Genomic DNA, 23,637 nt, shown 5'->3' with positions numbered 1-23,637 from the left:
TGAGGACGATATGATGAAATATTAATGTGATAGTGACGTCTTTGATCAGATAACGGGGACAAATGACAGGTTATTGCGGAGTTGGCCTACTTTCAGTTGATGTTTCATGATGAGTTGTGGGTTCGCAGCTAACAACCGGAAATCAAACTGTCATCTCATACTGACAGTCCAGGGCCACTATGTAAAGTAATGATATCTGGTAGCGGAGTTGGTAGAGTGTTTGCCCAACACGTCAAAGATCCTGGTTCGATTTCCAACGAGGATGTGTGAAGCCCATTTTTGTCGTGCCACCCATATAGTATGGCTCTCATAAATAGGAATCGCATTGATTAAATTGTACTGGGACAGAGGAACAAGTACTTGGGACTCTAATTAGAACTCTTAACGCGCTGTTTGTTGATAAATATTACGTGGCAGTCAAAACGCGAATCTTTTATATGACCAGCGTGCTATAATAGTAAGGCATACACGGTGAAAAAATAACCGAGTCTCTCACATTCGTAACTACTCGTGTCATTCCGCCAAGCCGGGTGGTTACGGAAAGAGGCGGGTAGTTACGAATGAGTCTCTCAAAAAAGACTGCCTTCAGGGGAGATAACTACACCATGCCTTTAAGCTCGTTTGTGGACTTTTACGTCCGCTTCAGTGTTGGGTTTCATTTTGTATTTCGATGACAGAGATGACTGTTGGTTATCCAGACACACAAGGCATGCTTAAACCAGCTGCATTTACTAAGAGAACATCAAGGTCTTTGTTAACCGATCAATGTTTCTGACGATATCTATAACTGGCCTGTCAAGCAGACCCTGACACAGATATACCCAATAACAATGCAAGTCTCGCAAACCGTTATTACAGAAAATGTACAAATTCACTTTGCTCCCTATTAATATAGTTAATTAAGATAACTTAAGAACTGATATTTTCTTTAAAATGTGTTCACTTCAGCAGAGCGGTTTTGTGGTGGAAAATGTCATCACAGTATACATTGTTACTGTCATGGTCTTAGCTGTAGTGGTTAAAGCGTTTGCTCGTCACGCCGACGTGGGTACAATGTGTGAGGCCCATTTTCTGGTGTCCCCTGCCGTGATATTGCTGGGATATTGTTCAAAACGGCGTAAAACAACTCACTCACTCACTCTTAGCTGTAAAACAGTGCTAGTATGTGAACGGGAAGGGGTGTAACGAGTTCTGCATACTGAGTTCATTTCAAAGGCGAATTCGTGAATGCTCAAAGTACCTCTATAAGGCTATGCATGCTTTAAAAAACAACAGATTTAGATACATAATCCTGCACAGATCACAAAATTCCTTTTGAAATATATCTTGATGCATTTATTTTTACGGTACTATCCCCTGTGCCTTTCAGAGTCTAGATCTCATAAACAGCCAACAGGTAGTCACTCACAGCTAAACACAGTCTGTCTCACAGTCCCTGAACCACATTATTTTCCCTTCAGTCTAGAACTCCCAGCATTGCTAAGGCCCTAAATGCAGCAAGTCTAGATTCCCTCGGGTTGTGAATCTCCCGTCTCACTGGGACTGCTTTTAATGTAAATGTGATTATTTGTTACTATCTAAAGTATATATATTCAGAGAGTAAGCTTTAGTCTACAAAACAGTCGTGCGAAACGTGTTCTCAAACGACAAATGCCTCGCAATGAACACCACCAATTCTTTCCCTTGTTAATGTGTTGTGTACACACAGACACTACACCACTCGACCTCGGCCGGAACGAAGGCATGTCAGTGTTTATTTGGCTAGGGGTGAGTACGTTGAGGGGACTACGCTAAACAGTCGCTGTTGTGTGTAGAAGACGCAGGTGATCTTAACGTCTCGGTGAATCTCTACCTAACAACAATGAACACAACTCCATCACGATGCAGTGACGTAACGCTTCTCGAGACGACAGTTCCTGTCATACGTCCCAGATGACAATGGTGATTTGTGTACATGACAACGAATTTCGGAGGCATGTTTGTTCGTACTCTGAAATATCTTCAGAGGGTATTTGTGATGTATATCGCAACAATTACCAATCCCATCTGCGTAGACCGATGCTCATGACGTCGATCACTGGGTTGTATGGTCTGCACTCGATTATTTACAGACCAAAGGCAGCATTAAACCACAAACACATTTTTAGGGCGGAACGTGTTAAGTAAGGATGAGGCAATGTTGACAGGAATTCGTTGCTGTACATTAAACACATTGGTTTTAATTAACTTTTATTAATTATTTTTTATTGATCGATGCATTGCTGAGGGGCCATTGAGATTCATTCTGCGTGGTTCGTAACACGTGTCGAAATATAATATAAAAATGTGAAGTGCATTGCGTGCAATACGAATTCCGATGAATATTGTGAATAAGAAGAATTCTTAACTTTGATCGTAGCCAATGTCAAACGTTTTCAGAATAGCCAGCCAGGGTCTGTCTGACTATCTAGACTTACCTCTTTAAAAGACAGAATTACTATACCATAGACTTATAAATTAGCTTTCTGTACAGCCTTGGAACAAGGCTATTCGTTGACATCCTACGGTGTCTCATGAACGCCCGTCAATATCCAGACACGGTACTTAATGTCATGTTTGTAATTGAGTCACTGGTGTATAATTTATGTAACGTAACGGACATTTACTTAACAATTGGACAAACAAAGATTTATGCTAGCAGACAGGTAAATTGGGGTTTAATGCTTTGATAGCCCCTCCGAGACAAGCACGTGTGTAATCCGAGCTCATTTAAACTCGGGACAAAAGGAGCGAGTGAGCTTAGTTATACACCGATTTTAACAATATTTCACGGCGGGGATGAGCGGATCTCCTAGGGACGTGGTGCAGGGTAGGCACCCCCTCCTTTGTCCTGAAAGTTTATTAAATGGCCATTGAAAGTCCCTTGAAAATTGTTGATGAAAACAGGGAATCGAACCCGGGTTTTCGGTTTTTGTGATTATCTTAGCGCTACGAACGCTTTGAGGGACTGGACCAGGACAAAAAATGAACCGAAACAATAAACAAAAACGTCCCGAACTACGAAACCAGTTTCATTGTGGGCGATCTGGGATTCAAACCCATGATGACGGGTGTTTGGTGTATCAAAGGGACGTACCTCTGCACATTAAATTTCACCCTGAGACGAGTGGACCAACCGTGTCCCCGTACACACAGGAAGAGTTTAGATAATGGTTATGCATACCGTGAAGATCCGGGTTAGATCCGGTCTTCAGCAATCCTTGCTTTTCGTAAGAGGCGACAAACGGTGGTCTGACTGGCTGAGTTTGACACGTATCGTCGTATACCAGTTGAGTAAATAGATGCTCACTTTGTTGATCACTGGATTGTCTGGTCCAGACTCGATTAATTACAGACCGCCATGGCACCATCTAGTTTGGATATTGCTTATTGCGGCAATTATAAGCAAACTTGAACTGAGCCCTGTTTCACAAAGCCCTCGTGAGCCGAAGATCTCGTAACATTTCTCGTAGCATTTCCCTTTTTATCCAGATTATAGAATGGTCATATAAAATGGATAATCGAGCGTGGTTTAACAGGTAATCGCTTATACTTAGTCAAGACAACTCTACAAGTCATAGAACATTTTTATCTCGAAGAGAACTATCCAATGACACACCTAACGACTCAATCCACAAAAATTGATCACTTAGTAAAAATACACCTCCCTCTGGAAAAAAACTGCTTACACTTGCCCATTTGGCCAATCAACTCGATACAATGACAAGAATCAGCCGCTAAAATAACAACCGCTGAGGTCTACAAAAACCAATGCACTTGATGCCCCCTCCAACACCCCTGCTTATCTACACTCACGCCCTCGCCTGTCCTTTGCCCTGTGTGTGCGTAATGGTCGTATGTTATTACACTATCACAGTGGTGTCTATGTGACTGGCCGTTCACTAATTTGCATAACACGATCACGATCATGAATATATTTTGCGCATTAGGGACCTGAGATAGATGAAAAATGTCTTTCTTTCCTTCGGCGTAAACGTATTACTATTGCCCGTTGTATACATAACTTGGACCTGTCGGTTGGGTTCGAATCCTATAATCACTCAGATTATATTGTTTTGTTGAGGTTTATTTAAGTACGCGGTCACTGGAAATACCTCACTAGGTATTCTAAGCCTTCGGCATTATGAGGGCGGTGGGATGAGTTGAAATGGAACGAGGGCGGTGAGGTAGCCAAGTAATTGAAGTGTTCGATCGCCCAGGCGAAGACCTAGGTTCTATTCCCCAATATGGGTACAATGAGTGAAGAGCATTTTGATGACGTCTTTTAGCGGCATATAGAAGTTGACCAATATATTTTATGGATTAAGCTTGTTTATTCTTTCCACATAACGTTTCGAGATCACTTAGACCCCTTCATCACGGAAAGGAGAACCCGTCAGTCGCCTCATAAGACAAGAATGGTTACTGAAGATCAATTCTACCATGAATCTTCTCCAGGAATATTGAGTGAAGGAGCTTAATTTTACTCCGCATTTAGAAATATTCCAGGCTGTGACACCAGAAAGGCCTTCACGTGTTGTACTTAAGTAAGGAATCTAACCAGGGTCGTCGACGTGAGGAACCTACGCTCTTACTATCCCTTCATTCAGTCACTTTTTTGTCTCCCGATCTTCGTACTCCATATAACATCGATATCATTTCGTATAGTCACTTTCTACAGCATTTCGTTCTTAGTCCTCCATATAACTTAACCCTTCATTTAGTCACTTTTTCCTGTCTCCCATTCTAGTGCTGTATATGACATAGACAACCCTTATTTAGTCCGTTTCTATTGTTCCCCGTTGTTAGTGTTCATTCTCAATACCCAGAACGCCCTCTAACCTCGACCAGACGATGGTATCATGCTTGTGTGGGACTTATCATCAAGAGGTCCATATCACGCAACACGGGCGTATAACCAAATCCAACCTTGGAGATCGTAGATAGGTTCAGTAGAAGCACAGATTGCTTGCATCTTCTCGTCTCGATTGTCCGGGCCTCGAAGCCTTAGTTAGACACTTACAATAGCTCGATCCCAAGAGTCTGGAACTAACGAGCCTCTGTGCACGCGATCTTAATACCGACAATTGCATATTTAGGACACCTCTGGTACTATACGGCTGCAATTAATCATTAATACTATTAATACTTGTGACCAGTCTAGTGGCCTATTTAAAACCAGTCATCTGCAAAGCTTAACATCGATTCTAGGCCGGAGTCGACCAATGCGCTTTCTCTCGACGCCATAGGTTCCATCTTTGCTAGCCCGGATGTAGACCGGAAGCTGCGACGCTCCTCGCGCCAGGATGTCACGAGCTGCATCAACGAGGCCATGATCCCGCGAAGGGCAAAGGCTTTAGCGCTGCGTTGAACGCACAGCGATAAATGATCTCAGAATCACCACACGGTGTTGGGTTAGGAACTACAATTATCCATCGAGCGAGAAAATCTGCTTATCAAATTATTTTTTTCCTCGTAACACCACGCGACCTAAAATAGTTTCGCACTTCATTCGAAAGCACTCAACTCGTAAATAATCCTCGCTCCCGGTTCTTCTACTTCAGCAAGAGACCACGTGACTGGCGACAGGGTATATAAGGGCAGAGCAACCTGCAAAAAGTTTTCATCAGAAAGTCTGCAGTACAGGATATCTAGACTCCCGAACTAGTATCTGTTATTTGAATAATAACTAGTATCCAGGATATCAGAAGTATATACGAATGTAAAATCTTCGAAGGAAACAGACTGTCCGTTTGCTGATGTCAAAATTTCCCATGTTGTGAAATCCGCTCGGATATTGCACAAGAATGAACAAGACGGATCGTCGCGATGATTGGCGACGCGTTTATAGTCAATAAGAAAGGCACGTTTCTCCCTTTCATAGAAAAGAGTGGATATGCTCAACGGCATGCATCTGAAAATACCATATACACCGAGTTATTATAAGATCTGCAATCGTAAGGTCTCGGCAATACTCCAGATATACAGCGGAAGTCTGGACGCCATCCAGTCACCGGAACAGACAGCCCAGTGATCAACAGCAGCATCGATCTACCCAACTGAGACACAATGACATTTATCAGTCATGCAAGACAGCGAACCTGACCACCCGATCCTGTTAGTCGCGTTTTACGACAAGCACGTATTGCTGAAGATCAATTCTAACCCAGATCTGCGCGAGTTGCATGGGGAATAAGTGCAAGAGTGAACTGGGCCCATTTCCACCTATCTATACCCGGATAATTACATTGTGGATAGTATCAAAGGAATATGGAACCTAGTTAAGACTTGACTGACACGTCTTCGTGTGCCAATTGCGTATGAATGAACAAGTTGGCCATAAGAGATAATCGTAAATATATAGAAATATTTTCTGAAAAATTCAAGCTGAGGGGGCCAACTCTTGTAGAAATACCTATGTATCCGTGAGGATCTGGGTTAGCACTGGTCTTCGGCAATCCATGCATGTTGTAAGAATCGACGAATCAATCCGTCATCGACCCTAATTACATAGATATATACTCATGATACTGATCACGTGATTGCCTGGTCGAAACAGACCGTCGCCACATGTCTGTAACATTGCTAGTTGCGACGTTAACAACAAACAAACAAACAAACAAGTGCGACCAGCTAGAATTGCAGTTCACAACAGGTAGGTCAATGGGTCGAACCTCGGTCGTGTCGTACTGAAAGACTGACACAAAGATACGTTGTACTTGTTGTTGTCTTGCCTGGCGTTTGACTTTGGAACGTATACAGATCGGTGTGGGTGGGGATTCTGTGTTACAAATGTGGTATGGTCTGGACAAAATCGACCTCAGCCTGTCAACAACACACCATCCGTGCACCATCTCTTATGGTAGCTGAAGGGTTAAGGCGTTCACTCGTCACGCCGAATGCCCGGATTCGATTTTCCATTTAGGTACAAGGTAAACAGCTCATTTCGGAATGTTGCTAAAAGCGGCGTAAAACCATACTCACAATCTCACTCCCTCACACTTGAGAATATCTAAGGGTTCCCTGTTCCAAATACCAATATCCATTACTGTTATTGTTAATCCCTTTCATGCAAACCATCGCGGTGCATTTGTTAGTTCCGACTAGATTATATAACTTACCTTTCATGTTACGATCTGGTGGGGTAGCCTAGTGGTTAAAGCGTCAGCTCGTCACCATGAAGGCCTGAGTTCGATTCCCCATATGAGTACAATGTGTGAAGCCCATTTCTGGTGCCTCCTGCTGTGATATTGGAATATTGTTAAAAGGGCATGAAAATATACTCACTCACACACCTTTATTGTAACAAGTGCCACGTGTTTCCACACACGGTATCTGTTTAGATGTGTACAGAATTCTCCACCGGCTACTTCCGTGTTTCCAGATTCCCCAACCCACGTTGACATTGCTGGAATAGTGCCTAAAGCGCCGTAAAACAATGTGCATTCACTCACACACCGAGATTCATCATCGCTTGTGGAACGATATGTCAAAATAGCGCTATCGTTCAGGCTTCTGCACTGTTTGATTTCGATTTGTTCATGGTGTTAATCACCGGTGAGACTGAACCAGTCTCGATTAATTACAGACCTATGTGGCCATCGTTAAATAAATCGAAACATGCTTGCCATGCACAAATAAAAACGCCCCGTGGCACATACGAGCTCCAGGGGCATCTGGCAGGGAAGGGAGTATGACTGAGGGGGTGAGTTTAGTTTTACGTCGCACTCAGCAACAAACCAGCTATATTGCGGCGATCTGTAAGTAATGGAGTCTGGACTAGACAATCCGGTGATCAACAGCATGATCATCGATCTGCTCAATTGGGGACCCCTGACATGTGTCAACCAAGTCAGCGAGCCTGACCACCCGATGCCGTTAGTCGTCTCTTACGACAAGCACAGTCGCCTTTTATGGCAAGCATGGGTTGTTGGTGGCTAGATTAAGTCCATTATAATTGACAAGGAGCCCCAGTGAGTCTACGGACTTGTAGACTTGAATGTGGATGCTAGACTGTAGGGAAGATAATGTGGTTCGTTCAGGGACCGTGAGACAGGCTAGCTAAAGGCCTTCACGGGTCGGAAGGGAGTATGAAAGTGCCTCGTTCCCAAACAGTTGTGTATAAGGCTTCAGTACACAATAACACTAGAATCAACCTGGGAAACGAAATGAGAATGTTTAAGTGTCCGATATGAAGTATTTGAAATGAATTAATGATTTCCATTTTACGCCGTTTGAACGATCGTCCATATATACATTGTGGCGTGACAGGTTAATGTTGTAATAATGCCTCAAGGGTCGCTGCGGATCATAAATGTGTATGACCCTCAGTCCACGGCAGTCTTGTAGCCCGGTGTTTAAAGCGGCAGTTGGTAACGCCGAAGACCTGGGTTCGATTCCCCACATGGTACAACGTGTGAAGCCTATTTCTGGTGTCCCCCGCCGTGATGTTGCTTGGATATTGCTAAAAGTGGAGTGAAAACATACTCATTCACTCACTCACTCATTCTTGCCTCCCACGAGGTAGCCAGGATTAAGATGTGTATTTGTGTTTAAAGTGACTTGGGGTGTTGCCTTTTTCAAAAAGTATAATTACAAACGATCTGTAACTTGATAGTAAATATATGTTTATCGACTCTTAAATGTTAAAGAATTAGATATTATTTTGCAAAATATATTGTGTCAGTCTTGATATTTGCCGATAAGCCGAATGACATATCTACTTCGATAACATATCTATTAGCTATGGTTACAAACTAAATGATACATATAAAGAGTCCTCATGGTTTTGGTTTTGTTCTAGGAATGTCTGAACATTCCAATACTTTAACGATACTTATCTGTTAATCGTCCCTTGATTTATTGTTCGATTCCAGTTGGAGGCAAATATGGTCCATTCTTTTTCCTCGTAAAAAAGGCTGACACAGTAGCTATTTGGATTGTTTTTAAGTCATAAATGTGAAAAAGAGGAAAACACATATTTCATTAAATTCTATAATGTTTGAAGGTTACCAAAAATGAAACTCTTCTTGTCTGCGACGTTTGGCTGTGACAAGGGAGGTCAAAGTTCAGCTAGTGCCTGTCGGCCTCGCTTTCGTGTTCTAATTCGTCAAGATGGCGGCGACCGAATAAGGGAGGAAGTAAAGAGATATTCGCCGAAATTGCAACGCTATTACACTCAACCATGTGGATTGGAATATATTGTATGCATTGATTCGGGTTGAAATACATGGAGATGGTGTCAAATATGGATTAATGCCTGCTTCTGTGCCGCAAAGGCTTAATTTAGGAGCCTCGTCTGCTCTCGCCAATAATGGGAGCCCAACAGGGGAAGGAACCTCGGGTTAGTTCCGGGAAAACTAAAGCTAAGACAAAAGAACCAAGGGTTTCGTCTGGAAATATTTTTGCCGAACATAATGGTAAGCTCAACTGTAATAGAACTTGTTATTTTAGTCATTTTCGATGCGAAATTATTTGCACAGGTCTGAGATTTTGCAACGTAAACACACCCGCACGTTGTGTTGTCTAGCCATGCAAGGCTATGAGTAATGTGACAGGGATGATGTTTTATCACTGATTTCTCGCCAGGAGAGAGATTTCATATCCTATTGATGCGTTGCTTGTGTATTTATTTGCTGTGTAGGAATACCTATTTACATGACACTCATAAGCTTTCGTTAGTGACCTGTGTTGTCAAACACCAAATGTCATGTAACGGTTGTCAATGTCATTGTCTGAATGTCAGATTGTCATACTCAGCTAGACATGGGTCAGCCAAATCATCACAGACTGTCATAAGGTTAGCAAGGTGATGCATTTCTCAGTTTCACTGACGAAGTGCATCCAATATGCCCCCAAAACCCACTATTATATTTTCCATTGATCATCAACTAACAAGATGCGTAGTTTGGTTTTGAGTAATTGAATTTGAATAACTCCAATTCTTACACTTCATGTCTAAAGATACATAGTTAATATTTAAATTTTGAAATGTTATCAGTAGCAAATAGGACATACCATGATATATTTTTGTTGAAAACCATTTAATTAAACGTTTATGTTCAATTTTTTTCTGTAGAGTTTATTGTTATATTTTATTATAGTGATTTGTTTCTGTTGTTGATATATGATGCTCTTATATACAGCCAGCTTATATATTGTTTGGTTATATTGGAATGATGCATCTCTTTAAGCATGGCTTCTCATTGAATGTTACATATAGCAACATCTACTGACAGTGGAAGCTGGTAGCAATTATGGTAATGAAAGGCATTTCATCTTGCCAATCCTATAACTGGATATTGACATCAAGAAGGCCAATTATGACTAATATCTGTTGTGTATAAAATGTATCACAGGATGTAGCGTTTCTAAGCAGGATTTAACACTAGGCTGCTAGTCAGAAACAGCAGGGAAAGTCACCACTGACCATATGTAACGAGTCCACTGCTCGTTTCATACTACTGGTTTGTGTGAGAAAGCAACTAGTTACTCTTGTTTTTTTCAGTAGTCTTGACCAGCAGACTCATGGTGAAAGATGTCGGGACTATTAGTCGTAATAATAATGAACAAGAGGGGAAGTTTGTGATAGGAGTTTGCTCCAGTAGTGTTTGAATCTAAGACACAATACACCTTTGTGATCAAACTAAAGATGTTATAGATATAACAAGGGAACTTCAATTCTCATGGTCATTTCCATTATGAAAAAAAAAGTTTGAAAGTAAGTACTGAAGTCATTGTGCTCTTGTCATTCCCCAAAGACTGACGATGTCTTGGATCACTAGACTGGGATACAATTAGAGGGATTCCAGAACCTATTTAGTATGAGCTGATAAATTCTGTTTTTATTTGGCAAACAGATCAAATGGTGCTTATGCCCATAAAATATAAAGTATCAACTATCATACTGGTAAAATGTATGAAGGAATCAGGAAGCTTTGACGTCACAACTGACTGTTCCAATTACAATATCTTTGTTTGTACTTATGGGTTCAAATCCTGGTTTGGTTAGATTTCTAGCTTTGTCTCAGCCATGCCTCTGCTATTGGTGTCACAAAATAGTAAATATACATGATATAAGGATACACATCCTCAAATCTTTCCTCGCTTCAAAACCTGGCCAGCTTTTATGTAATTGTGAATACTGTTGAAGAATCAACTTACCCATGCACTAAATTCCTGTGAATACATTTGACTACAATATGAATGCAGCAGAAAGCTAAAGCATCCCCTGAAGAGTGATAACACCCCTAAAAAGACTGAAATTGGATCAGCTTTTGGTTACCCTGTGCAAGCAATGCTTCAGGTATTTGCAGGATTTGCAAACTATGATGTTGTTTCTTGTAGATGTCAGACATCAACCTCTTTTCAGCATGTTTAGATAATATTAGATATATAAAGATGTTCTGTATTAAGAATATTCAACTATCACCTTCAGCATGGAGGCACAGGTGGTACAGTCATCTAAAGCCCTGGAATTCACTGTGGAGAGATGTATTGTGGAGTAACATATACTCAAAGTTTCAGTATTAATAACAGATCAACAGCAAGTTTTTTGGTATGTTCCTATTGTCAACATCTTCATAAATACATGTAGATCTATGAATGATTAATAATGATGGAAAGTGTGTAAATATTACTCCTTGAAGGATGTTTTGATTCAGCATACCACTACCAGAAACCTGTGACTGTGGGTTTGAATCCTGGTTCAGTCAAGGTTCAGTACCTGTGTCCTTTTCCAAGTGAGTTCCTACACTTTGTAATCTGTCAAAAGGGAAAATACTTACACAGTGCATGTTATTGCACTGATTACACTTTTTAACTGCAGTGCCATGATTACGTTATGTTACACATATATGGAGATAAATCATTCAAAATGTTAATGTTTTCACACAAAAATATAATACATAAGTACAAGCTAAGATATTTAAACCAAGGAATCTTGTGGAGGTACTAGCATTCCTGTCTGTTATGAGCATTATGCAACATGTCAAAGTGTTACATATTTCCCTTGGTGTTTGATAGATCATGACATATTGATGATGGTTAAGCTCACTGGCTTGGATTCCTGGTGGTGATAGGTCATTGTTGATGGACTTGCATTGTGTCATTACAACAATCATACATTACAGTTTCATTTGTGTAGTGATGACAAAAGCATACCTGTATACATCGTGATTGGCGTACTGTAGGGATAGACATGCAAACTAGTCTGCTGGTATGAGACTGGTGAAAATTTACAAGGCTAGGTATTACCTCCTCTTCTTTCCACAGCTACAAGTTGGAAAAGACCTGAGAACTCATTAAATATGAGCATTGGATTTTACCAAGAGATACTATATTTGACTGTACCAATAATCACTGTAATGTCTTGGGCAGTGGCCTAACTTTGTGGTAAATACTAAATGCTTTTGCTTGTTACGCAGAAAACATGCTGTTAATCACGGGATTGTGTAGTCCAGACTCAATTATTAACAGACTGCTGCTGTGTAGCTGGAATATTTGACAGTGCAGCATTAAACAGTAAATAAACAAAGAAAACAATCATCAAGATATGTTTTATATTACACAGGAAATACCAAGTGTCACGATTGTAATGCCATGTGGTATAAATACCTTCCATGACATGCAGTAGCTGTCTGCAATGCTGTCTTTTCTCGAAGTTTAGTTGTTTGAATTTGGAAATACACCAAAACAATATTGATTGACTTCCTATCATCACAAAGCTAGCTTGTTGAGACAAATCAGACCATAAATAGCTCACCAGAAACTGATTTACATTCAGATGTGTTAATTGTCTCCTGTGTAGATTACTGTGGGAGCTGTTTTGTGTAAGCATATTCTGATTCTTAGGCTTAGTTGATTTGGGATCAAGAAATGATCAATGTCGAAATTTGGAGGTAGAAATTAGCTAGGGTACAGAGACATGTTTTACTTTAAATTTTGCAGAATCAGCATAATAAGCAAGTCAGCACAGTACAAGGGGAAGAGTGTGTTTGTCATTTGATCATGTTTATGCTGTAGAGAGAATGAGTGCATTAGAAATGTGTGCTACAAAGAAACATGATTTTTTTTCCTTTTGCATATGCCTAGAGTCATAATGTCAAGCAGTGACACATTAACTTTAGTCATTTAGAAATCATGTTTTCAATGTTTTTTTGAGAAGTCTATAGATCTCATGACATTAGAACAGTATTGCTGCTTTGTAGCTATGGAAACATGATGGATTATTAAAAAACAGTTACCTTATGCTGACTAGATATTTTATGCATGAGAGAAATTATATGGAACCATTGCATATAGTTATGGAATAATCATCCTCATTTGTGATGAGATCCTCATCAAACTATTTGGAATGTCCATCATTGACTACTTGCAAGTACAGCATAGGGGGGCACTCACAGCAGGGCTTCCCATGCTGTGATTATGACTTGAGTTCTATAAATACACACAGTGCAGGATAAATAATGAGAATGCATGCTCTTGATGCTGGTGATATGTCCTTACACAGAGAGATCTATTGATGGAAATCAGCAAATGATGCCATTTGGCAGGCAGTGATTCAGGGGTGATGAATCGTGACAGTAGAATTGAAGTTTGAACTTGAATTGAAGCCTGTACTTAGTTTGTAGTCAAACTGCATGGGTTGTGGAGTTGAGTTTTCTGTATGGATGCTGTCATCTGTGAAGACTTATGGGCGTTTTCCAGATAATGATTTGTAGGAGAATTGTTCTTATTTGGTCTGTGATGGTGGCTTTGTAGTCACAAAGTATGAAAGCATTATGTAATGTAGTCTCAGAGTACAAAAGGTTAATATTGTAACTTGTGTAAGTGCTTTGTTTTTTGTTTCAGAAAAGTGAAAATTTGTCAGGGTCTGTTGTCCGACTCATGTTTGTTTTAAAGCCTCAGTCAGCACTATTCAGTATTGTCAGTAATACGATGACGTTGTTTGATTTATCAGTAATATCACTGTGATCGGTAAATAAGTGTCTACGCCAGACAAATAAGTAGTGTACGGTTATCTGCAATTAACTGACTTAAGCCCAGTCATGGTGTCTAACCACATGATCCATTTACTGGATTAAGTCGCTGCTTACGACAATCAGTGTTTGACCTCAAAGTCATCAAGATGTTTTTCTTCAAGGTTAGGTCAGTGATGCGCCCATACATTGGATTTAACAATTTTTGCCTGTCCAAACTGATCATTTAGCATTATTGCCATTGATTCTGCATACATATATGGATTGTTAGCAGAGCTTATTGAAGAAGCAGATACTTTACTAGACTGTGATTTGAGACAAAAAACTGAATGGTGACATTATTCCGAAAAATGGGATTGACCTCAGTAGTTGTGTTTTTTCAAGAAGGCAATATGAATGAGTGGGTTTAGTTTTATGCCGCGCGCCGATGGAATGCTTTAACCACAAGGCTACCCCTCTGCCCCCAACATGAACTGTTAGGTCAAGATGATGGACAGTAAGGTCTCATAAAGTTAAAGCATATCTATTTTGGAGAGAAACGCATTGATCATGACTGAACCCAAAGGTATTTCAGTGGACTATTTATTCAGTGCTTGATTAACTAACAATAATACAAATATTACAAGTATTTACCGGATAGATATACTTTTACATTGTTTATAGTCATGTCAGAAGTCAGTGTCATTGTGTTAACAGTGTCTTTTTGTTAACTGTCAGTCAGTACTGTCATACTTTAGTGTGTAGAGGTAGAGGTGGGGTTTTTACATAGTGACTTTTCAGTGAGAATGTTGTGTTTTACTTTCATACACAGTGGTATGTTGCATGAAAATAGGGAAATGCTTTACTGTGACAGTTTGTTCATGAATGAAGTGATATACTGCACATGCCAGAAATATCACAAACAGCTTCATACTACTGACCTGGACTGAAAAGGATCATAAATCTGTAGTACACTCTCCCTTTATCTTGTCTAAAGGTAACCTGAGAGCTTGTATAATTCCTATCTTGAGAGATGCTCTGTTAATGACCATGTCACTGCCCACATTGTATAAATTCTAGGTTTGTATACTGTTCAGGTGATACCTGTGGCGTGGGTTGGACAGAACATAGCATCCTGTATACAGGATCAGTGGGTTCAAATAATTTACATTGTGAGTCCTTGGGGAGCGAAAAACAATTTGCTGTTTGGTTCCATTTTACAAATTAAAATTGTAGATTGCATGACATGTAAACACACATTTCTTGTTCCCTAAGAAATGAGTTTCAGTGTCAATGGTTGATTTTCTGAAATTTTATACAATAGACTTAGGTCTTATGACCATGTGCAGTCAAATAATATTAGGAAATCTTGCCACATGTTGCCAGCCTGGAATCTCAATGTCGATTCCTTGAACATGCCTTCATGTTCATTCTTTGAACCTCCATTCTCAAACCCATGAAGGTTCATTTAAGAATTGGTCATCAGCAACTCATGCTTCTTGCCAGAGGCTACAAACAGGATTGAGGGTCAATCTCACTGACTTGGATGACGTGTCATTGTATCCCAGTTGCATAGAATATTGTTAAGTATGGCATTAAACAACAAACAAAACCTCCATGTTCATGTTTGGGACCCAGCCGTTATGGACCCCATCATTTTTTACTTTGAGTTTCAAGGTAAGTCCATGCACTGGACTGAGTGTCATAGTAACTCCAGTGGAGGCATGTGTGTTTCTTCACAGCAGTCCCTGTGTACATCATGTACATAGACCACTGAGTTTGAGGAAAGTTAACCTTTGAACGTAGTTGTGGGTTTGAGTTATGTCATTTGGTGTATGTTGTGGTGTTACTTGAGATACTTAAGCTTACATCATCCTAATGGGATGTAATACACACTCTGAGAGTTACTGATACCCCTGCTGATAGGATTACTGACCTTGTCAGTTGGGGGTGTGGAGCCTGTGGGGAGGGTAAAGGAAGAGCAATGTTTTACTAATTAGTGACTGGTCAGAGTAGGCCATTGTGGTGCAGCTATTAAGTTAGATAAACAATGGTAGGGTAATCAAGGTCTGTTAATTAGGGTTTGATAGTTGAGACAAATGACAAGGACAGTGTAATCCTTAGACTAATGCTTATTAGTATATAATTTTTATAGTAAGAAACTAACCCATATAAATTAAAATCAAGGCCCAGGGAGTCCAGAGATTCAGAACATTAAGAAATCTAGACTTGCTTCATTTAAGGCTTTAGCATTACAGAGGGGGCTTGGCAGAAGGGGAAATAATGTGGTTCAGGGTCTATGAGACAGACAAGGTGATCCGCAGTTGGAATATCTATGCCTTCGGCATGTTGAGCAGATTTAATATAAGTAGAAGTTAATATCCCATGAAGAAAAATTCCTGTACTGTCTTTTAGATTGTGTGTGTGATAGGAACAGGAATGAATACTTTGAATTTGGATTCCAGTGTGGCTATGTGGACTTTTAGAAGCGGGGCTTTATAGAAGTCACCTTTAGAAGCTGGTATGATGATGAGGGACACTTTTTAAGGATAGACAACTTCTTTCATGCAGTAGATGCGACATTTCAGCGTAGATCATAACTACGCTATCAGGCTAATGATATCTAGCGATCTGGAATTTGCAAGATTTGTAGCATTTTTTACTGGTCACAAAACTGTAGGTCTAGTTTTCCACCATCTATGCTGGCACTTCTCCCATAAGGAATGCACATGTGTTATTATACTTTCAAAGAGTTTAAACTGGAGTGGGTGGTTACTCATCATTGCACTTGATGCAACCATCTTGATGATTTTACCATCGCCAAATGTAAAGTCCAGAATGTTTAGGATATTTTGATGGTACATCCTGCAGTTTGTGACATTAGTTAACTAAGTTAAGAACGCAGAACTAATTCCAGAATTATTTATGTAGCCAGAAAGCATGACTCCAATCTTCATCATTAATACATTGTAGTGTTAACGTATTGTATGATATTTGATGAGCTTACTAGATCAAAGTATATTTTGTCAGACTGGAACTGTGGCCAGTGAATGAAGTCAAAGACTACATTATGTATGCATAGATGAATAATCAGGTATCTTTGTAACAGTTTGGCTAATATAGTTTGTCAAGAAAGATTACAGTGTTGAACTCGATTGATACATGGAGAGTAGTAACACATTTTCAAGTACGTGTATCATCTTGATGGTTGTGTCATCATAGCCGGAGGCATTGACACTGCCTGTTTTCAGTGATGGTATGTCTGGTCTGGATTTGATAATGCTTCCGTGCCTCAGTGATAAGCAAGTGAATATATTGACTGCAGGGGAAACTTGGTTTTGGGACCATTATTACAATGTTTGCAAATTAGTAACCTTTACAGAATTAAATTAGTATTAAACCTCTTGATACTGAGCCAGTAGTAAATGCAGTATTGAATTTAGCATGGCAGTCGAGTGTTTTCTGTGATAAACCAGTCATTCAAAGTTATAGATTTAGGGGAGATTTCAAACCCCTCCAGCACCTACCTAAGTAGCAAGTATAACCAGTGTAACATTACATTCATCCATTGTATGGGGTTTTGTTGGGGTTTAAAGAGCCACTTCGAACTATTCCTGTTGGGGGTGCACCCAGTGGGACATATTGCTTAACTGAATTCTCTGGTCTACAACATAATGCCAATTAATAATGCTTATTAACTTGTCATTTAATGATTAAAATTCAAGAAAACAGCAAATTCATTGAGGCTCCATAGTTAAACAGGATAGTAGTCATATTTCTGTGTCTGGCCATCATGACCTTTGCATTTTCTCCATGTGTCAGGGCTTGGGTAACCCACATGTTTCTTGTGCAGACATACATCCCTTAACAGAGCCAGGATCTGATGATCTATGGTCAAATCCAAGATCTGTCATGATTAATATCTTTGATTTATTTTCTATGTTGTTGGGTAAAGTTAACAGGTAAACATCTGCCAGTTCACTTACCATAATGTTACGAAAGTACAACAGTTCATGCTGGGACTAACCTCTACTAACTGACTTGTCACAATTCTACTCAAAAAGGTTAAGGGGCCAATGGGGTGCCTAGTGGATAAAGTGTTAACTAATCTGGGTTCCATTCTCTTTGTCTGATGTCTCTTGTCATATTGTTGGAATGTTGATAAAAGCAGTGTAAATCTCGCTCGCTCCCTCACTCATGCACTGATGTACTCTAATACTCACTGACTCATGTGCTCACATACTCATTCACTCATGCACTCACCTTCTATTTTAAGTTCTAATGCACCTATAATGTGCAAACTCTTGTTGAGATTTGATTTTTTTCTCAGAAGAGCCAGCAACATTTTCAGTACAACCTTTACATATTCATGTAGTAAAAAGATAAGGTAAGATTGTGTGGTAGTGCATCAGCTGGTTTGCAGCCAATAATATTCGTGAGACCAGTATATGGCTATTCTTATTTTACTTCATGAACTGCTTTGCCAGTGTGTCAACCTGTGAAGATCTCTGTTTGCAGCCCATGTTTGTCGTAGTGACTATTGAGATTTGGTAGTCAGTTTTGCTGACTGGGTTGAGTCATGGCATTATATCCCATAGATTGATGCTTATGCTGTTGATCATTAGACTACCTGGTCCAGACTCGATTATTTACAGACTACTGTCATATAGTGGTCTGTAAAAGAAACTAACTATTGTGTCACTCTTACTTTCTTGCTGACTTTAATGTTTTGCCTGTTAGCTCATTACAAACACATGACTTCCCTGTGGTTTATATGCCAATGATTAGGTAAAATTGCCCTTAGCTTGTGGCTGGTTTTAAACCATACTCAGCAATATTACAGCTATATGGTGGCAGTCTCTAAGTAATCTAGTCTGGACCAGACAGTCCAGTGATCAACAGCATGAACATCGATCTGCGCAATTGGGAACCGATGACATGTGCCAACCAAGTCAGCGGATCTGACCACCCAATCCTGTTAGTCGCTGCTTACGACAAACAGGGTCGTCTTCTAGTACAGCAAGCATGGGTTGCTGAAGACCTATTCTACCCTGGGCTGTAAGGGATAGTGGAATGAAGGATGATACTGAGGTGCAAGGTGTCTTGTTTACCAGTAATGACTGAGACAATGAAATGTAGTTATTTCTGATTAACCTGTCTGTTTAGAGAGGAATGTTTCTCACTGCCATGAGTTGAAATCTATTGTGACCATTTTCCACTGATCAAAAAACTCATTATCAGTTGATAAAGTTCTATCAGAGTGAGTTTAGTTTTATGCCGCACTCAGCAGTATTCCAGTTATATGGCGGCGGTCTGTAAATAATCGAGTCTGGACCAGACAATCCAGTGATCAACAACATGAGCATCGATCTGCGCAATTGGGAACCGATGACACAAGTCAGCAAGTCTGACCACCCGATCCCGTTAGTCGCCTCTTACGACAAGCTTAGTCGCCTTTTATGGCAAGCATGGGTTGCTGAAGGCCTATTCTACCCCGGGACCTTCACGGGTGTCTATCAGAATATTAAGCGTTCAAGAGCATGCCAATGCTAGTTTGAATTATGTTGTGCAACTGAATCGTGATTTTTGGAACTTCAGATTTGCCATAAAGAGTAAAAGCTGGAAAGAATCACTGCAGTGATCCTGATCAAGAGACATAAATATTGGTATTTTGTAATACAGAAGATATTGTTAAGAAAGAGCACATATTTTAATCAAGCTTAATGCATCCAGTTTGGGCAGACCATGAAGAGATGGGTTAGAATTAGTCTCAGCTACCCATGCATGTCTCAAGAGGAGACTAACAGGATTGGGTTGTCAGGCTTGCTCAGGTGTACATAGAATATTGCATCCCAGTGGGTTGATCAATTCTCATGTTGTTAATCACTGGATTGTCTGGTCCAGACTCAATTATTTACAGACCGCCACCATATCTGGAATATTGCTGAGGGTGGTGTTCAACAAAATACAAACGTTTTGAGCAAAACTGTATGAAAATGAAATGGATGTTAGAAGAGAGTAGGTGACAGTCAAAGTAATTGTATGCCTTAAATATTTGTTTTTAATGAGGATTTTGCTTTCATGTACAGTAAAGTACAAAGCCTGAGTAGGACTTCCTGAAATTTGGTGTCCTCCTCCTGTCATTATTGATTGCTTACCATGGGTGTCACTGTCACTTGACCGTTGACCTCATTAGATTCAGGATCTTGAAGTAGGTCACGTTTCAGTGCTTGTCAATTTGTCCTTGTCATGCTTATGTGTGTACATACAAGAGGTTCAGACTTGTCTCCCTGTCTTGCAAATAAAGAACTTTGATTTACTTTCATCATGTTTTTCATGTTTGCAGCGATGATAGGAAGTCCTGAAAACCATTGTTCAGAGACATTTATATTTATTAATGCTTATATTTGTGAAAGGTTTCATAAGTTGTTTTGTAATAGATAATACATGCTTTTTTTTATTTAAGGCAGTTGACAATGTTTGTTGTCATAAACAATGTGTTCTCATTGTTTATCTCCAATTCTTTTGGACATTGGAAATGGAATAGAAGGTATAATAATTGAGAAGTGAAGTGATTCTGCTTAAATCCATTTTTGACAGTTATACAGCTATACACCCAGTCTTACCAACAGTGTATCATCAAGGACCCTGGACTCACGTTAACATACACACTGTGATGTAAAAAATGCCACTGGGCCAGTGGCGATGTTAATTTTTGGGGGGCCCAGACTGTTTAATGATTTTCTTATTAATAGGAATGACATAGACTTGTACATCTAGATCTGGATATTTGTAATATCTATATTTGTGTGAGAGGTGTTAAGCTGGGTGTGTGAAATGCATGTTTGATGGTGTGATGACGGAGACAGGTGTGGCTCACATGATTATAACATGGCCCAAGGGCTGCTTGGGAGAGGGAAAGTGATCAAGAACTGTTCACTGGCATAGTGGGAGAGCTATTACCAACCTGGATCTCAACAGGAGCTAATGTGTTTACAATATCTATGGGGAGGAGTGAGTACACAGCTTTCATTTTAACTGCGGCAGGCATTGGTTATTGTTTGGCAGAGATGGATGGCTGCAGTAATTTTTTTCTTCAAAATTTGTGTGTTAACTGTTAACGATATCAGGGCCATTGAATTGTTTAGGTTTATTTGATATTTTTAAAACAGTGACATATTTCTTACTTCTTGTGAATTGTGTATGTAATGCTGTCATGTTTGTCTGAGAGACATATTGACATTTGTGCTGTGTAACCTTGGCAAATGTGTTGGATAGTGTGTTACCCAAAGGAATATATTAATTATCTGATGATAGCTCCTAGATGAGATATGGCTTCTGAAAATGAAATGTCTCTGTTAAAGATACAGCATTCCATATCACCACAATTTCATAGAAGGCATTAGTGTGAAAAAATAACTTAAAATGCCAGACCTGTTGATTTTTTTTTTGGTGGGGGGAGGTTTAGATGGGAAGGCTGAAACAGTCCATACTTGCATGTGACTATGGATCATTTCAGTGTGACAGCAATTCCCAACTTGGACATCATTAAAATCTCAGAGACTAGGATTTGCTCTTACCCAAATAACTGTTTGACTCACTTGAAAATGCATTAGTTCAGCTTGTGATTTCATGTCAAGTTTCTGTTAAGGTCCAGTGTTTTAGGGGCAGTAAGGTAGCTTAGTGGTTGAAGTGTTAGCTCATCATGCCGAAGACCTTGGTTTGGTTCCACACATGGGTACCAAATGTGAAGCTCATTTGTGGTGTTCCCGGCAGTGATGTTGCAGGAATATTGCTTAAAACAGCATAAACTAAACTCTCTCAAATGTTTGGTGTAATTAATGCAATGTTTGTGCTTCTGGTTGATAGGTGACTTAACTATCTAGATATGTATCTTATCGCAACTATCACTGTATTGTACACTATCTTCATGTGTTTTGTATTTTGATTTTACCATCTTAACATTTATCAAATGTGCGACTTGATAAAGCTCCACATTGGGATAGTGCTGAATGAAAGCTGCAGGCAAAATGTGAATAGGTGAAGCCGGACCTATTAATTCTTGCTCCATGCCTGAAGGTATATAGTTATATCATTTTAACTCATGATGATCCCTGTGTCACTGTCTGTGTTTCTATTGGATCGAACCCACTGGCACTTTCTAAGGGTTATTAGGAAGTGCTTTGTAGTGAGCAATATTACATATTGCTACTTGATTTTGTGCAAGATTGACAGTATAAAATTGACAGTGTAACGTGACTACTTGATCTTGTGCAAGAATCCCTTATCTGGTTTTTATGTAATTGTCAGTATTACATGGGAGTATTGATGTGATGAATATATTATGAGGCGAATATAATATGTGACATGACTTCAGCTAAACGGATATGACTATTTATTTTTGTTAAATAGTTTATGTTTATGATGCATTGTAATATTGAATTAGTTATTAAGTTGCTTAGGTTCAACATTTCAGTGATATTTTGCTTCAGTCAGACAGTGCATTGTGACAAAGCTGCTTGTAGCCTAATGACTGTACTATAAGGGTCCTTGGCAAAATCACACTAGTTGGGGTCATTTATTACCAGGTCAGACACATTTTGGTTGAAAGCATAACACCAAAGGGATGTAAAATTTTAACGTACATGGGACTCGATTCATAGGTTGATGTGGCAGTATGGTTAGTTACTAAACTGAGTGGTTGAACATGTTAAAGCAAAGGCCCCTGTTCGATACCATACTGGGGTAGAATGTGTGTAGCTTATTTCTGGTGTACCCCACTTTGATATTGCTGGGATGTTGAAAATTGAGGACTATTTTTATGAATATGCAATTTTATTCTGTAAAGGTGACATTTCAACATAGCACTTGCTTGACAGTGATATTAGAATTGACATAGTCCTCATTCCTCATCTAGCCAACATCTAGAATGCCAATCAAAGATGCTGGAATATTGATTAAAACAGCATAAAACCCAACTCACTCACTCATTCTGGAGTTGATGAACAATAACAACAATGCATGTTTGTTTGTTCTGATGAACTGAATTTAGAATATAAGGACATCAGACAAGTTTTTTTTGTCTGTTTGTCGATGCTTCATCACAAGGTGATATATTATGAACACGGAAGGGACATAATTCATAGCTGTCTTCAGGACACACCTACCATCATTCACATGCTTATAACTCCTGAACCAATTAAGTGATGAATGTATTGTGGGAACAGCATTTGATATGACATGCCATGTTAGTACTTCCTAGTTTTCAATAATTGTCTCAGTCACCTACTGAATAATGGGCTGAATAGATTGTTAACTGTCTAATACTGATTTAAGTCATTGACGTAACACATATTGCCAGAAATGGTGTTATAAGCAGTATGATAAGCAATCACTTTAATGGCTACCCCACTGCCCCTCATGTCAAAGAATTGGCACATGTTGTCCAAAATAGTATTGTATGTCATAAGTACTAGCACCTTGACTTGTGTCAACTGCAGTGGATAGAGATGCATCTGTCTTAATCCTCTATAGAAGTCATCTGTATCATGCTGTGTTTGAAATAAGAAGGTCTTGGAGTCCTTCAGGTAGAATCCTTAAGGTTTGAAACCAGAGACTTTCTTAACATTCAGCTTTAATACTTGGTTTATGATAAGGACCC

General features: G+C 39.6%; 1 protein-coding gene across 2 annotated transcripts in view; it reads left to right on the top strand.

The window, feature by feature from the left end:
• Positions 1–9,100: 9,100 nt before the first annotated feature.
• The window catches only part of LOC137273625 (tyrosine-protein kinase ABL1-like), a 93,677-nt gene continuing 79,140 nt past the window's right edge, over positions 9,101–23,637 (top strand). Inside the window, exon 1 of one of the 2 annotated variants that reach the window (XM_067806384.1) lies at positions 9,101–9,437. In XM_067806384.1, the coding sequence (XP_067662485.1) occupies positions 9,332–9,437 (106 nt within the window). In that variant the 5' untranslated portion in view covers positions 9,101–9,331. The remainder of the gene's footprint in view (positions 9,438–23,637) is intronic. The other variant, XM_067806385.1, reaches the window with a different exon arrangement.

Source organism: Haliotis asinina, chromosome 2 (genome assembly GCF_037392515.1).
Source record: "Haliotis asinina isolate JCU_RB_2024 chromosome 2, JCU_Hal_asi_v2, whole genome shotgun sequence".
Lineage (NCBI taxonomy): Eukaryota > Metazoa > Mollusca > Gastropoda > Lepetellida > Haliotidae > Haliotis > Haliotis asinina.
The sequence above is the reverse complement of the archived record's forward strand: the minus strand, read 5'-3'. Positions and strand labels throughout refer to the sequence as shown.